Consider the following 12,726-nt stretch of genomic DNA (forward strand, 5'->3'; position numbering starts at 1 on the left):
ATAGTAGTGCAATAAGGTCTCAGTTTAGCCAATAGAGGCTACAAATATTTTTTTAAAGAGAATTGTGGAGCAAAGCTACCCAGGAATATATTAAGAGAAACAAAGTAAAAGATTACAAGGAGTTAGCTAGGAGCTAACTTATAGAAAGATAAAAGACTCACACAAGGGAACTTACCTAGAAAAGAAATTAAAAAATTACAAGAAGCAGGCAGCATGAAAATAAACCCACAGTTACAAAGAGTTTATCCAATCCATTATTGAACTGTGGAAATGAGTTAGGACTCTAAAAAGATGAAGTTTAACTTCATTCTTGAACATCTGCTTCTAGCTTGCCATAGCAGAAGGTGGCTTGTGGTTGAAGATGTATTCATTTCTTTCCTTCCATATACACCATGTAGTGATCATGAATAAATCCATAAAGAATGGCCTAGTAAAATCCTCTTTTTGATTAATTAACATTAGGGTAACATCTCCTAGCGAGCTCCATTGTATTCCAACAGCAAACCATCTACTTTGACTTGATTGGCACTCTAAGAAAAGATGCAGCAATGTTTCATCAACGTTTTCCTGGCATAATACACAAAGATATCCTTCTTTGAGGTGTTATGTCTTCTCCTTAATAAATCTCTTCTGTTTAGCCTATCTGACAGTAGTAGCCAAGTGAAGAATTTAATTTTAGGCATGCATTTTGTTTTCTACATCCAGCAATATGGTGCATGTGGGGTTACAGATTGAAAGTGTCTACGACAGTATTTCCTTGAGCTATATAGCCCATGGTTCCATTGATACACCCAGATATCCTCCTGATTATTGTACTCTCTGAATTGCTCTAAGTCCACTTGGAACAAAAGGAATTCATTGTATGGTGCTCTAGACATGGGCAATCTGAAGATATCATACAGACTGGAATAAGCTAAGCACATTTTTAATTATAGGTTCTTATTCTAGGCATATGAATAAAGATTGGGATACTTGGTGGAGAAGGAGATCTGCATTAAGCTGTCACCCCAGACACTGACAGTATCCCCCATTCCTGGCAAACATTAAGCTACTTCTCTAAATTGTGTTGACAACTTGTGTATGTCTTTTCACCAAAAGGAGCCTTTAGGGTGGAGCTAAATGAGGTATCTTATGCTGATAATAGGAGCTCCAAATTAATTAAACCTAGGGTACATCAACCTTGCTGTAGAACGTGTGGAGATCTTTCAGCAGTAGAGCATCATTTTGAATTTCCAATCTTTAATACTCAGACCTCCCTTTTTCTTTGGTTTAAGCACCATTCCCTAGGTTGCTAGATTGTATCCTTTTGCATTTATGTCAGAACCTCTCCATAAACAATTCTTTCTGAATTTGTCAATGATTTCAACAACTTCTATCACAAAATGATTTCAACAACTGTTTTTGGTATTTTGGGTTTGCACATACAATATGTTGAGAGAGAGATGACTGAATTGATAATCTGTAGCCCTTCTAGAGTATGGTAAGTACACTAAACTAGCTGACAACTTTCTCTTTGTTCTACAAAACAGTGGTGCATAATCTTTTACTAAAGGTTTTGTTGTCCCAAGTGGTATTCCCAAGTATCTAAAAGGAAGACGGCCTTCCAAGCAGCCAAATACACCAGTGAGTAGTGGTATCCTGTTACTAGGAACATTAATGGGGACCATGCATGATTTATGAAAGTTCACTTTTAGTCCTATGGAAGTTGCAAATCTCTGCATTAGTGCCTTAGAGGCTACAAATGTTGTCTTACAATACCAAGTTCTACCTAAAATAGTAGGGCTCAAATTTTGTCCATCTAACAAACTATATCAAATAGTTAGCCAACCTCTCAGCAAAATAAAACCCAAAAGGACAGCAACAAGTTAGCCAAACTACCTGCACAAGAACCTATAGTCTAGTGTGTCAACATTGTCAAAAGAGAGAGTGGAGGAGGGAGGTGGAGGAACTATACCAGCCCCCTCAATAGCCATGCAGCCCAGCAGCAGAGCAGAACTGGATGTAGTAGTTCTTAGCTAGGAAGGTCCTAAGCCAAGGTGCCCTATGGCTATCAGTCATGCTAACAAATCCCCTATGTAAGTACAATCAAGCGCTAATGTGGGTTTTGGTGTTGATGAACACCGAATTAGAGGACTAATGAGATTTATCAAGATGGCACACAGGAATTGAAAATGAGGTTGATGTAAAGGTTGCAGGGGTCCCAATTACAAAAGATGGCTAGACTTAACTCAAGGAGGTTTAAAATTTTTTATGTTTAGAATTGAGTTTAGGAAAAGTCATACTATTAAGGGAAACTCGAGAACAGTTGGTCAACTATGCACCAGATGCTCAAAATCTAGATTACATCCTCACACCAGCCAAAACAACCAACCAAAAATCTCCTAAATCAACCTATTTTGGCTAGGGCGATAGTGCCACGCATAGATAACCATTGGGCCCTGGGGGGATTTATACCACCAGGCCTGACCCGCAATGGTCATCTTCTTCCCCCCAACGGTTCATTTCATCCAAAACTTGATGAGTGCTCAACTCTCTCTCTCTCTCTCCTCTATTGTTGCTCCTTCAAACTCTCAAGCCAATCCTTGATTTCCACCATTAAAACTTGAAAGTCACCAAACTTTGATTAGAGAGCAGATTCATTGATTCCCAACATCAAAAGGGCATTTGGTTCACATTTGGCCAGTGGTTCTAGGGTTTGTTACTCTTGAGGCTTGCTCCTAACCGGCTAGGCGTTGCCCTTGAGCTTGCCAACTCAATCGTGTGGCAACCTTAAGAGATTTGTAACCACATTTGAAACTAAGAAATCACCCCTCACTTCAAGAGTCCACTCTCTTGATTTGAGAATGACGGTAAGGCAAGTGGCAAGCCCAAGCTTTTTGTGGCTTTAGGTAATCCTTTGTGGTGAGCTGAACCATGAGATAAATCCTTATGTCTTTCATGCTTCAATTTATATTCTTGTTGTTCTTATTGTTGCTTAGTTGCTTCCATTCTTTGAAGTGTGATTTATACTTCTGTTGTAAGGTTGAGCAGCTGCTTGATTCAGTTTACTCTCTTTGAAATCTCAAATCTATCCGAGCATTATTTGAAGAGCAGCAGTGCCACCTTGTGTATTGACAGAATTTGGAGTTAATTTTTTACAGGCCTATTCACCCCCTCTAGGGCTCCATTACCTTCCAGGAGATCCTACACCCTGCCTTGGGCCTTGTTGTCTAGCAGGTAGGTGTAGGCTACTATTAGTGCCTTCTTAGTGAACTCAGGGCTCTCCATCACAAATAGGAATAGGTTAGCATCAACATGGGCTAGTCTTGTCTCCCTAAGGATATTGGCTACATTGTTCACTACATCAGACATGTTAGTGAGCAGCAGCTTCTTGTTGGTGCAAAAACATGAATCTTCACGCCAACGTGTACTCTTCGCAGGCCAGGTAGATCAGAGCGTGAACAGTTCTCCAATCCCTGCGACCTTCTTCAGCAACTGATCCGGTCGATCGAGTCCAAGGCGTGCCAGTCAATTTGACCCTGAAATTGACAAGGAGGAAAAGAGTAATCAAATTATGGAACTTGCCGGCTGTGATTCTAAACAGTTCCTCGTGTATGGCTAAACAGCTAATTTGATGAGGGCATTGACCAAAAAGTCAACAACCAGCATGCAATTGTAAATAAGCAGTAAATAAACATGCATGGATAAGCAATCGATCATGGCATGAGGTAATTAATTAAGACAAACACAAGTACAGATCATTCATGATACGTGCTGAAAACAGTAAAGAACTAACTAGATCGGCTCTTCTAATATGCGTGGAGGAACAAAACCATTAGCCAATTCAGCTCATTCAATACGATACTCAAAGATCCAACATGCGTTACAATAATCTAGACTAAAACTAATTGATCTACTAAACATAAGTAATCGTCAGACCAAGTCATGCCCAAGCAAGCCTAGCAAACCCACTAGCTCTAAATAGACACATGCACGCGATGATATGGGTGAAGCTCTGGTTGAATTGGCTAATTTGCCGATACCGACAAGGGAACGAACTAGGTGTACAAATAGTCCACAAATAAAACCCATTAACCGACAAGTCTGAATTTGGAACCATCCTAGTGAGATTGGTAGCTTAATCCACTACAGCCACTAACCCCCCCCAGAAGAGATTAACAAGCTTTATCGTAAAACCATCTATACCCTAGAACGCGCCACATGTCACGAACAAGATTGATATGATCTAGCTAATGCAAGCACGAGATCGATCATCAAGACAAAAGAGTAAACGTAATGAGCATTGATGACAATCGAATCTAAGAAGATATAAGCCAAACCTACCAATCTTGATCGGGCAATGATGTTGTTGCAATAAGATAAACAGTGTAAAACAAACAACATCGGTAACTTAATGAATCTACTAGGGTGCCAAACCTAATAGAGCCGATAACTAGCCGTGTCAATGCATAACAAGAGGTCGGACGGACCGATGCAGCCTTATCAAACATAAACACAAGCCATGACGGTACTTATAGCAAACCAGAGGTCGGACGACCCGATGCAGCCTAGCTTGATGAAGAAACTCATCGGGATCCTAAGAAACTAAGGGTTTGGTGGCCGGAGCCGAAAGATTGTATTGATTGATTGATAGATGTCCCTTACAGGTGCCAAGGCTTACATATTTATACACTGGGCTTTGACCAAGTCCTAACTTGACATGACTTGCAAAATAAGGAAAAGACTCTAAGACTCAAAAAACTACCTGATACCAGATAACTTGGGCCCTACTATTCCATCCTGTAGAGTCCCGTGTCGCTGATGCACTGTCATCTGCTAAACCGAACCAGAGTCGACGTGGCTTCGTGAATCCTCCAGATAGCCGATTCTGATTTAGCCGATCTATGTCAATTTAGCCGATTCCCCAACATTCGGCTGATATCAGCATTTAGCCGATTCTGGTAGTGTCTTTTCTAAGAAGCTTTGCCTTCGCGCTCATCGGTCCAAATTTTGGTGCAAACACATGCCCCCAATTTTGGGATAAATTTATTTATTCCAAAATTTCTGACCTTATTCTTTAGCTATCCTCCAGTTCCTCACTTCAATCACTCCTTCACAGAGCTGAGCTTCGACCCTAGCCGGCAAAAGAATCATTCACTTCGATGGCGGCCTCAACCCCTGAGATTCGGATGGCGGCCCCAAGTCTCGTCCCATCGGTAAATACTTGAATCTTCGTCTTTAAGTTTCTGGAATTTACTTCAGCTGCTCCAATTTTGGATCCTTCACAGGAATCCCGCAATGAACTGCTCATCCCTAGCTCACCTCATATTTACTACTTAGGTCCTATGGGCAACGGGGACCCAATCAATTTTATCATCGAAGAAACCCAACAGATTCCATTCAGAGCATCTGTTGTTGACATTAGCTCTTGGAGTAATGCTTTTAGGAACTGACCTCATATCCTAGTTGGGTGGCGGGATTGGCTTTTAAGAGTCAGAGAGAAAAAAGGCAAATCCTGGGTAGATGCAGAAATTCATCAATGCATTACTCTCTCTCTCTCTCTCTCAGTAATGGAGAAGAATGAATCAATACTGACGGCTGTGTTATATTTCTGGTCTAATTCTGCCAATGCTTTTATATTTGGTCATGGGCCAATGATAATTACCCTGGCTGATATTTTTGTGTTAACTGGGTTAAATGTTACTGGCTCAGTTAACCCTCATGATTTCCTGGGGAAAGGATGTAAGTCCTTGGGTAAGATTTCTGATTTGAACACCTGGCCTGTCTATATCAAAGAATTTTCCAAGACCACCACTTCTGTGGATGAAAAGAGCATATTGCTTTTCTGAATATGTGGCTTGAAAAATTCTTCTTTTGTGGAACTGCTCTTGGACCAACCAATAGCTGCAGGAGACAAGATTCAGATGGGAAAATTACTCCTTGGTGCCTTCTACAGTTTGATGAATAGAGTGACAGCAAAACTCCTGACAAATGAGAAGGTTGGTCTTGTTCCAGGTCCTTAGTGGTTGCTCCAACTTTGGCTGAATTTGTATATGTACAAATTTGTGAGGCCCGATCTTAGAGAACAATCTTTTCCTGGCTTTGATTACTCGGAGTGCTCTAAGAAGCCCAATAGAAGGAAAAGAGGTTGTACCACCTATGGTGAAGCAGCTTCTTCTTATTCTGTAGATTTTTCAAGAGGAAAATTCTTCAAACTATTCTACAGAGGTTTCACTGAAGAATTTTTGACTTGGCTGCCATATATTGAGGACCAGGACAACAATCTACATCTGCCAGTAGATTTCAGATTTGAAGCTGATGATCTGGACGATGTGGCTACAGGCATTTTCAATTGCTTCCTTAAACCCTGCGCTCTTCCTGTGTGAATTTCAGACATGGCCAAAGCAAGATTCCAAATGACCCTGAATCATCTCCTTCCTACGAGTTCTACAACCCAAGCTTCTCAGCTCGGCAATTCGGCCTTGGTCAGCTTCCTCCTTCTCTCTTCTTTGTGAATAAGCTCAAACCAAGAGAAATACTCAACAATTCTTTGGAAGCATGGAAGGTTTTCGATCTTGGCTCGAGCTTTTCAACGTACCATCTCCACCAGTGGGTAAAGGTCAAAGATACACATCTTTCTTTGATGGATGATGGAATGAATGGAAGGCACATTTGTTCTGCAAAGCTGCTCATCCATTATGCAAGAAACTAGATGCATCCTATGAGTCTGAAGGAGAGGTGAGATCTTTCTCTTGTTTGCCCTTCAGTTGTTTTTCTTCATTGCTAATCTTTTATTTTATCAGGATGAAGAACTTGAAGCACCATCTATGGACAAGAGGAACAGACCTGTGCATTATTTGATTCCTTGTCCAAGAACAAGGCTAGGTTCTACTGCTCCTTCTTTGAAGACTTTCATGAACACATATGCTGCTCAACTTCAGCCTCAAAAACGGCAAATATCGAGTACTGAAAGTCCTCCAGAAGAACCCAAGAGAAGGAAAACTAGATCATCCAAGGTTAGCCAATTTCTCCTTTTTAATTTATCTACAAATTGGCTATTAACAATCTTCTTGCAGAAAATCCAGGATGACAGCACTACTTCTAAAGCAGCTTCTCCAATTCCTCAAACTCAAGTAGAAATTTTGGAGACAGAGGATGCGGTGCAAAAAGCCAAGGTAGAATGTTTTAACCTCTGGATTCCCTGTGTTTACCCATTTTGACTGAAACTTTTGACAGGGAAATAGTGTTGAATCTCCTGGGATAGACCTCCTTGCTAATCAGGCTATCAATCTCTCAAGTCAAAGTCAATCTGAAGGTAGGTATTATTATCCTATTAATTCATTCTATCCTTAACCCCTTCTTACAATCTTAGGATTTATAGATATGGCTCCTGAGAACATTGATCCTCCACCATTTTCTGATCATGTGGCTTATCATGAGCCAAGCCCACAAGAAGGATGTGAAGCATCATCGGCTAATCCTTATGAAAAGGTAAATTGTCAGCCACTAGATAATTGGATCCATTTCTTGTACTGACATCCAATTTTGCATCAGGCTCCTTCTCCCTCATTACCAGACTATGGCATAGATATTTCCAAATATTTTGATGAGAAAGAAGTTTCTTCCCTCCTTATGGCTAAGGACAATCTTGTTGCATCATCGTTGAACCAATTAAGGGACATTTTTGCCTCTTCTCCAAAGCACGGTAGATTTGGTCCAAAATTCTCAGGCTATCAGCCGAATTATTGGAGAAGTTAAGGATTTCCTTCCTTTAGCTCTTCTAGGACCAATCACCAAGATCTCTGCCATTAATGTTGAAGTCCCAAGAATAAAGAAGGCTCAAGGTACTAATCATGAGCATATTACTCTGTCAGAGGAGAAGACCTCAAATATAGAGAATGTCAAAGCCCTGAGTTCTTCTTTGGAAAGCCCTCAAAAATCTACTGAGGAAATAAAGCCAGATCTTGCCACTCTTCAAGCAAAAAAGGCTGCATTGGAAAAAGAACTTTAGGAGGTAAATGTTGCCATAAATCAGAAAGAATCAGCCTTGGCACCAATCACAAATGACTTGAAGTTGAAGAAAAAGGAGTTGGCCGACTCTGTCCAAGCAGGCAGACAGATTATGAAGAATCTGAAGACTCTGTCTGCATCTCTAGCTGATGATAAAGCTTTATTAGCCCAAATTGATTCTTCCAGGAAGAATGCCTTTGATGCATTAACAAACTTCTTTGGGCTATAATTTAATACTTTCTGTAATAGTTCTTGTTCCCCTAAATGCTCTGAACCTTGTACTATTGTTTCAGTATTATTCAGTGATGTTATCTTGTTTTCTCTGCATTTAGCCGATCTGCCGATTCTGATTTGAGTGCTGACAGATGGCCCTTCTCTTCAGTTTTAGCCGATCGACCATCCCGATTCGCTTTCCCGATTGACCGAATAAATACAAAAATGCACAGTCTTTCGAGAAAACTCGTCTGGGCTCGATTTGACCGGCCACTTGATTACCTGCATTGCACAGTGCCGTAATCAATGGTAGGCGGCCGATTCATTTTCCAAGACATGCCCCCCGGGCTATAAACTGATATTTCTTCTTTATTGCAAATCAAACACAACCTCTGCCTTCTCCGCCTTCGTCCAGAAGACCTTTCTTCTTCCAAGAAAACCCCAATCCTTTAAGTAATCCATGGCGGATCGTGATCTTGGCAAGCGCCCTCTGGAGGGAGAGGAGGTGAACTCCTACCGTGCCATCCGCCCCCGTGTCAGGTATGCCAATCTTGATTGATTCATTCATCCGCTCTTGGAGTTACCCTCTGTTTCATCTGCTATTTAGGAGGGATGGCAAAGGCCCATCCAATGTTACCACTGCTCTTCCAGGAGTTCTAGTGGTACCCGCTGCGCCTGCGTCGGCACGAGCACCGAGGTTTGGTCCCGTCCTAATCGGGATTGCTCCGGTCGAGTTCGAGGGCTCCGCCATTGGGTCGGGGTCATCTACTGACTCTGACAAGGTGTCGACAGCTCTGTTCGACCGCATCCGGCGGGATTAGAATGAGATGGAGGCCCGCTACGACCAGACCGTCAAGGAGCTAGCTCGGATGGAGACCATCCTTACTGACTTCTAGGCTTCCCTTCTGACAGCCGAGCGGGAGGCCGATACGGCCGCTAATTGGCAAGTTGCTGCCGATGCTCACGTCGCTGGTGAGCACAATGCTTTGATCTCTGTTTCTTGATGTGTTCTGGTGACTCACTTCTCTGATCATTATTTCAGACCTTACAGCACGCTTTGAGGAGCTTCAGATGGTTGGGAACGCTGCTGCCGCCATCGTGCGCACCCCCGGCGAGACCGTGGCTGAGAGGCTTGGGGCGGTCCACAACCGGGTGCATGAGGTGGCACGTCAGGGTATCATCATGGGCGCCTCCTTCATCTTGGCTGCTGTTCAAGTTAGTACAGGTTTAGATCTGCGCGACTTGGACATCACTCCTCAGATCGCCGACACCATAATCGATAATTCTGAGCGCTTTGATGAGGCAGCAGAAGCTCTTGCCAATGTGTCTTCCATGCATTATGTCATTGATAGGCTCCCCGAGTAGTTTGCATTAGGATGTAGTTTTCTCTGCACGGAATAAGTCTTTTGAAGCAAACTTTATGTGCTGTAAATATTTGGATGGATGAACGCTTTTGTTTGCAATGCACTTTCTGGAGTGATCCATCGAGATCACATATGCCTCAATAAAACATTTGTGTTTTGTTTTATTTTTGCTCTAAAGGCGATGCATGTCACATGTCACATCGGCTGTTACCAACACTCTGTTGGTTTTACACTGAAGGCGATATATTAAAATATCGGCTATCAAATCTAGAATCATATCTAACAAGTTGATTTTTGCTTACAAAATAAGCTGATTGCCCTTAGATATTTCAAACTACCTTAAATTGATAGTCTAATATCATCTGGCTGTGATTGATCCAATTGAATCAGCTATTTTTCCCGACATCTCCTACTAAAAGATACTTTCAGAGCCGACAGCTCGAGCCGGCTGTTGATCCTCATCGTTGATAGAGATGAAGTCTCCATGAAACTCCTTTCTAGAGAAACACTCAAAGCTTTCCAAATCCCAGTAGACATGATCAACAGAGGAGACATTGATCGAATCATCAGAAGGCACAATCTTAATGTCATTGTCGATCCACTAGATTATGTGTTGATGCATGGTTGAAGGCACACAACAATTGACATGAATCCAATCCCTTCCGAGGAGTAAACTGTAGAATCCTTTTCCATCGATGATGAAGAAGGTGGTGATCAAAGTCTTGCTGCCAATTGTTAATTCAACACTTATTGCCCCCCGAGTATCAGACACGTTCCCTCCAAAATCCCTCAGCTGCATATCTGTCTTGATGAGGTCTTTAGGGGTTTTGCCCAATTTTCTAAATGTTGAATAGGGCATAAGGTTAACAGCTGCACCTCCATCTACAAGCATCTTGTTCATAGGTTTACCATTGACTAGCCCTTTGATGTATAAAGCCTTCAAATGTCGATACCGTATCGGCTTGTCAAACACAGCTTGAGAAGTAAGTGCCAAGTATGCAGCTATTTCTTCATACTCTGATTCATCAAAGTCAGAGTAGACCTCTTGACTTTTCGATGCTCTAAACTCAGCAGGCAATATACACTGCATACCAATATGAGCCGATTTGCCTGAATCGGCTGTTTGTTTGGCTTTCCAAACCTGTGACTTCTTAGCTTTCTTGGTCTTTTCTATCTTGATTTCAGTCTCTCTTAGATGTTGAACTCTTCTCTTCTGACTCCTAGAAAGACCACCAGGGCACCATTGGTTTTCCTGCCAAACATGCTGCACTTCTTCTATTTCTTCATCATAGGCATCACAATGATCATGAATTCTGCATTTATTAATGCGCCGATCCTCAATAGGCTGTCCAAGTCTCTCATGAATAGACCGGCGGTTGGTTTGAGATTGCCGATATCCCCTGTATTGGTTACTGCATTCAGGGCAGTCTCTTCTAGTTGGCAACCTCAAGTCTTCGTTCCAGCAATGCCTGAAGAAAGGGCAATTCCAATGTGACTCATCTTGCTCTCTTTCATACCTCTCTTCTTCAAGCATCCTCAAGCGTTCTCGCTCTTCAAACCATCTCCTACGGTCCTTCTCTTGCTGCCTCTGCCATTTGTTAAGAAGTATACGGGATGTCACACATGGCCTTCTCTCAGCCGATGCAGATGACTCAGGTTGGTCAAATCGGCTATTTTGCTTCTCACGCCTTCTCTTAATCTCCTGGTATCCCTCAGCAATCAATTGCAATCTTGAATCTACTATCCCTGACTCCTTCACTCTAGCAGAGGTTAGCACCTTAGCCTTACCCTTGGGAAGCACAACATCAGCCATTGCAACAGCAAAAGGGTTCTGGTCAACCTTCATCTTGCCCGTGTCAAAGACCAGTTTGCCGGCTTCAATAGCTTTCTGAATTTGCTTTCTAAACACATTTCACTCATTTGTGGAATGAGTGATAGAGTTGTGGACCTTGCAGTACTTCTTCCCTTTAATCTCTTCAGGGCTGAGCATCTTCTCATGTAGTACCTTGATCTGACCTTGCTTCAATAAATAGTCAAATATCTTATCAGCCTTTGAAGTGTCAAAATCAAATGTTTCATGTGTCCCACCCCAAGGATACTCAATGATGAATTTCTTGTTGATATTCCACTCAATGGCATCAACCTCTTCATCTTCTTCTTCAAGGCTGAGCTTCATATAATAATCAGCCACATTGGCTGCTTTTGGGAAGCGATTCTGCTGACGAGGTGGTTGTACACACTTAGATATTGCAGCCACCCTTTGCACCAATGTTCCAAGATTGTCAAAGTGCATACCAACAAGCTTCTCCTTTAAATAAGGTTGCATTCCTTGAATAGCCAATTTGACCAACTGGCTGTCAGACAGGTTTAATGAAAATCATAAGCTCTTCATTTGCCTGAATCTCTGAATAAATTCTAAACCAGACTCATTATTCCTCATCTTCATACTGGTCAAATCATCAATGTCCTTCTCGATAGTCCCATTGAAGAAGTATGCATGGAACTTGCTCTCCAAATCATCCCATGAGTTGATAGAATTACTCGATAAAGATGAGTACCAAGTAAAAGCTGGTCCTGACAGTGACAAAGCAAAGAACCTGACTTTGTGGATTTCTTCAACTGTAGCATCACCTAATTGGGCCAAGTACCTGCTTATGTGCTTCATGGTACTGGTACGATCCTCTCCAGTGAATTTAGATAACTCTAGAATTCTGTAATTGTGTGGAAGCTCTAGACGATTGTACCACTCAGGATATGGCATGCTATATGATCTGGAGCGATTTCTCTTCATGCCAAACTGCTTCTCCATCACCTCAGCAAGCTTACTGACTAGCTGATCATTGGGATTTTTAATGCTTGGACAGGAAGGCATTCCCTAATGCTTATAACTTGACACATTTGCAAAGCCAGCTGGTGGTTCTTCATCATCCTCTGGGGCCTGACCGGCTTCTCCTTCCAAAGCTTGATTCACATGATGGTTTATGGTTCTTGTAATTCTTGAAACTGATGGAGCTATTTTTTGAGCCGAAGATGGTATATCTTTAGATGTACCAAAATTAGGTGGAGGACCACCCTTCGGCTGTTGTGCACTAGAAGCAGCACTGCCATTTGCACCTCTATTGGAACTTGCTGGAATTGCTGCGCCAGAAGAATTCTTCAT

The 12,726-nt window shown here is 42.1% G+C and overlaps 1 protein-coding gene across 1 annotated transcript; it reads left to right on the top strand.

Moving 5' to 3' along the window:
• The first annotated feature begins 5,041 nt into the window (after positions 1-5,041).
• Positions 5,042-8,316, top strand: LOC120641116. The gene is made up of 7 exons (XM_039917092.1): positions 5,042-5,195; positions 5,320-6,717; positions 6,783-6,995; positions 7,056-7,154; positions 7,216-7,294; positions 7,361-7,470; positions 7,534-8,316. Exons 3-7 carry the CDS (start codon positions 6,807-6,809, stop codon positions 7,735-7,737), a joined length of 681 nt encoding a protein of 226 aa, XP_039773026.1. The 5' UTR covers positions 5,042-5,195; positions 5,320-6,717; positions 6,783-6,806; the 3' UTR covers positions 7,738-8,316.
• Positions 8,317-12,726: the final 4,410 nt, after the last annotated feature.

This window comes from Panicum virgatum, chromosome 7K (genome assembly GCF_016808335.1).
Source record: "Panicum virgatum strain AP13 chromosome 7K, P.virgatum_v5, whole genome shotgun sequence".
NCBI classification, from domain to species: domain Eukaryota; kingdom Viridiplantae; phylum Streptophyta; class Magnoliopsida; order Poales; family Poaceae; genus Panicum; species Panicum virgatum.

Bases quoted from the DNA above. Each gene is read 5' to 3' on its own strand.
- LOC120641116 (XM_039917092.1), top strand. From the start codon at position 6,807: ATGGACAAGAGGAACAGACCTGTGCATTATTTGATTCCTTGTCCAAGA. The intron at 6,996-7,055 runs GTTAGCCAATTT...ATCTTCTTGCAG, and splicing joins GGAAAACTAGATCATCCAAG to AAAATCCAGGATGACAGCAC. The intron at 7,295-7,360 runs GTAGGTATTATT...TAGGATTTATAG, and splicing joins AAGTCAAAGTCAATCTGAAG to ATATGGCTCCTGAGAACATT.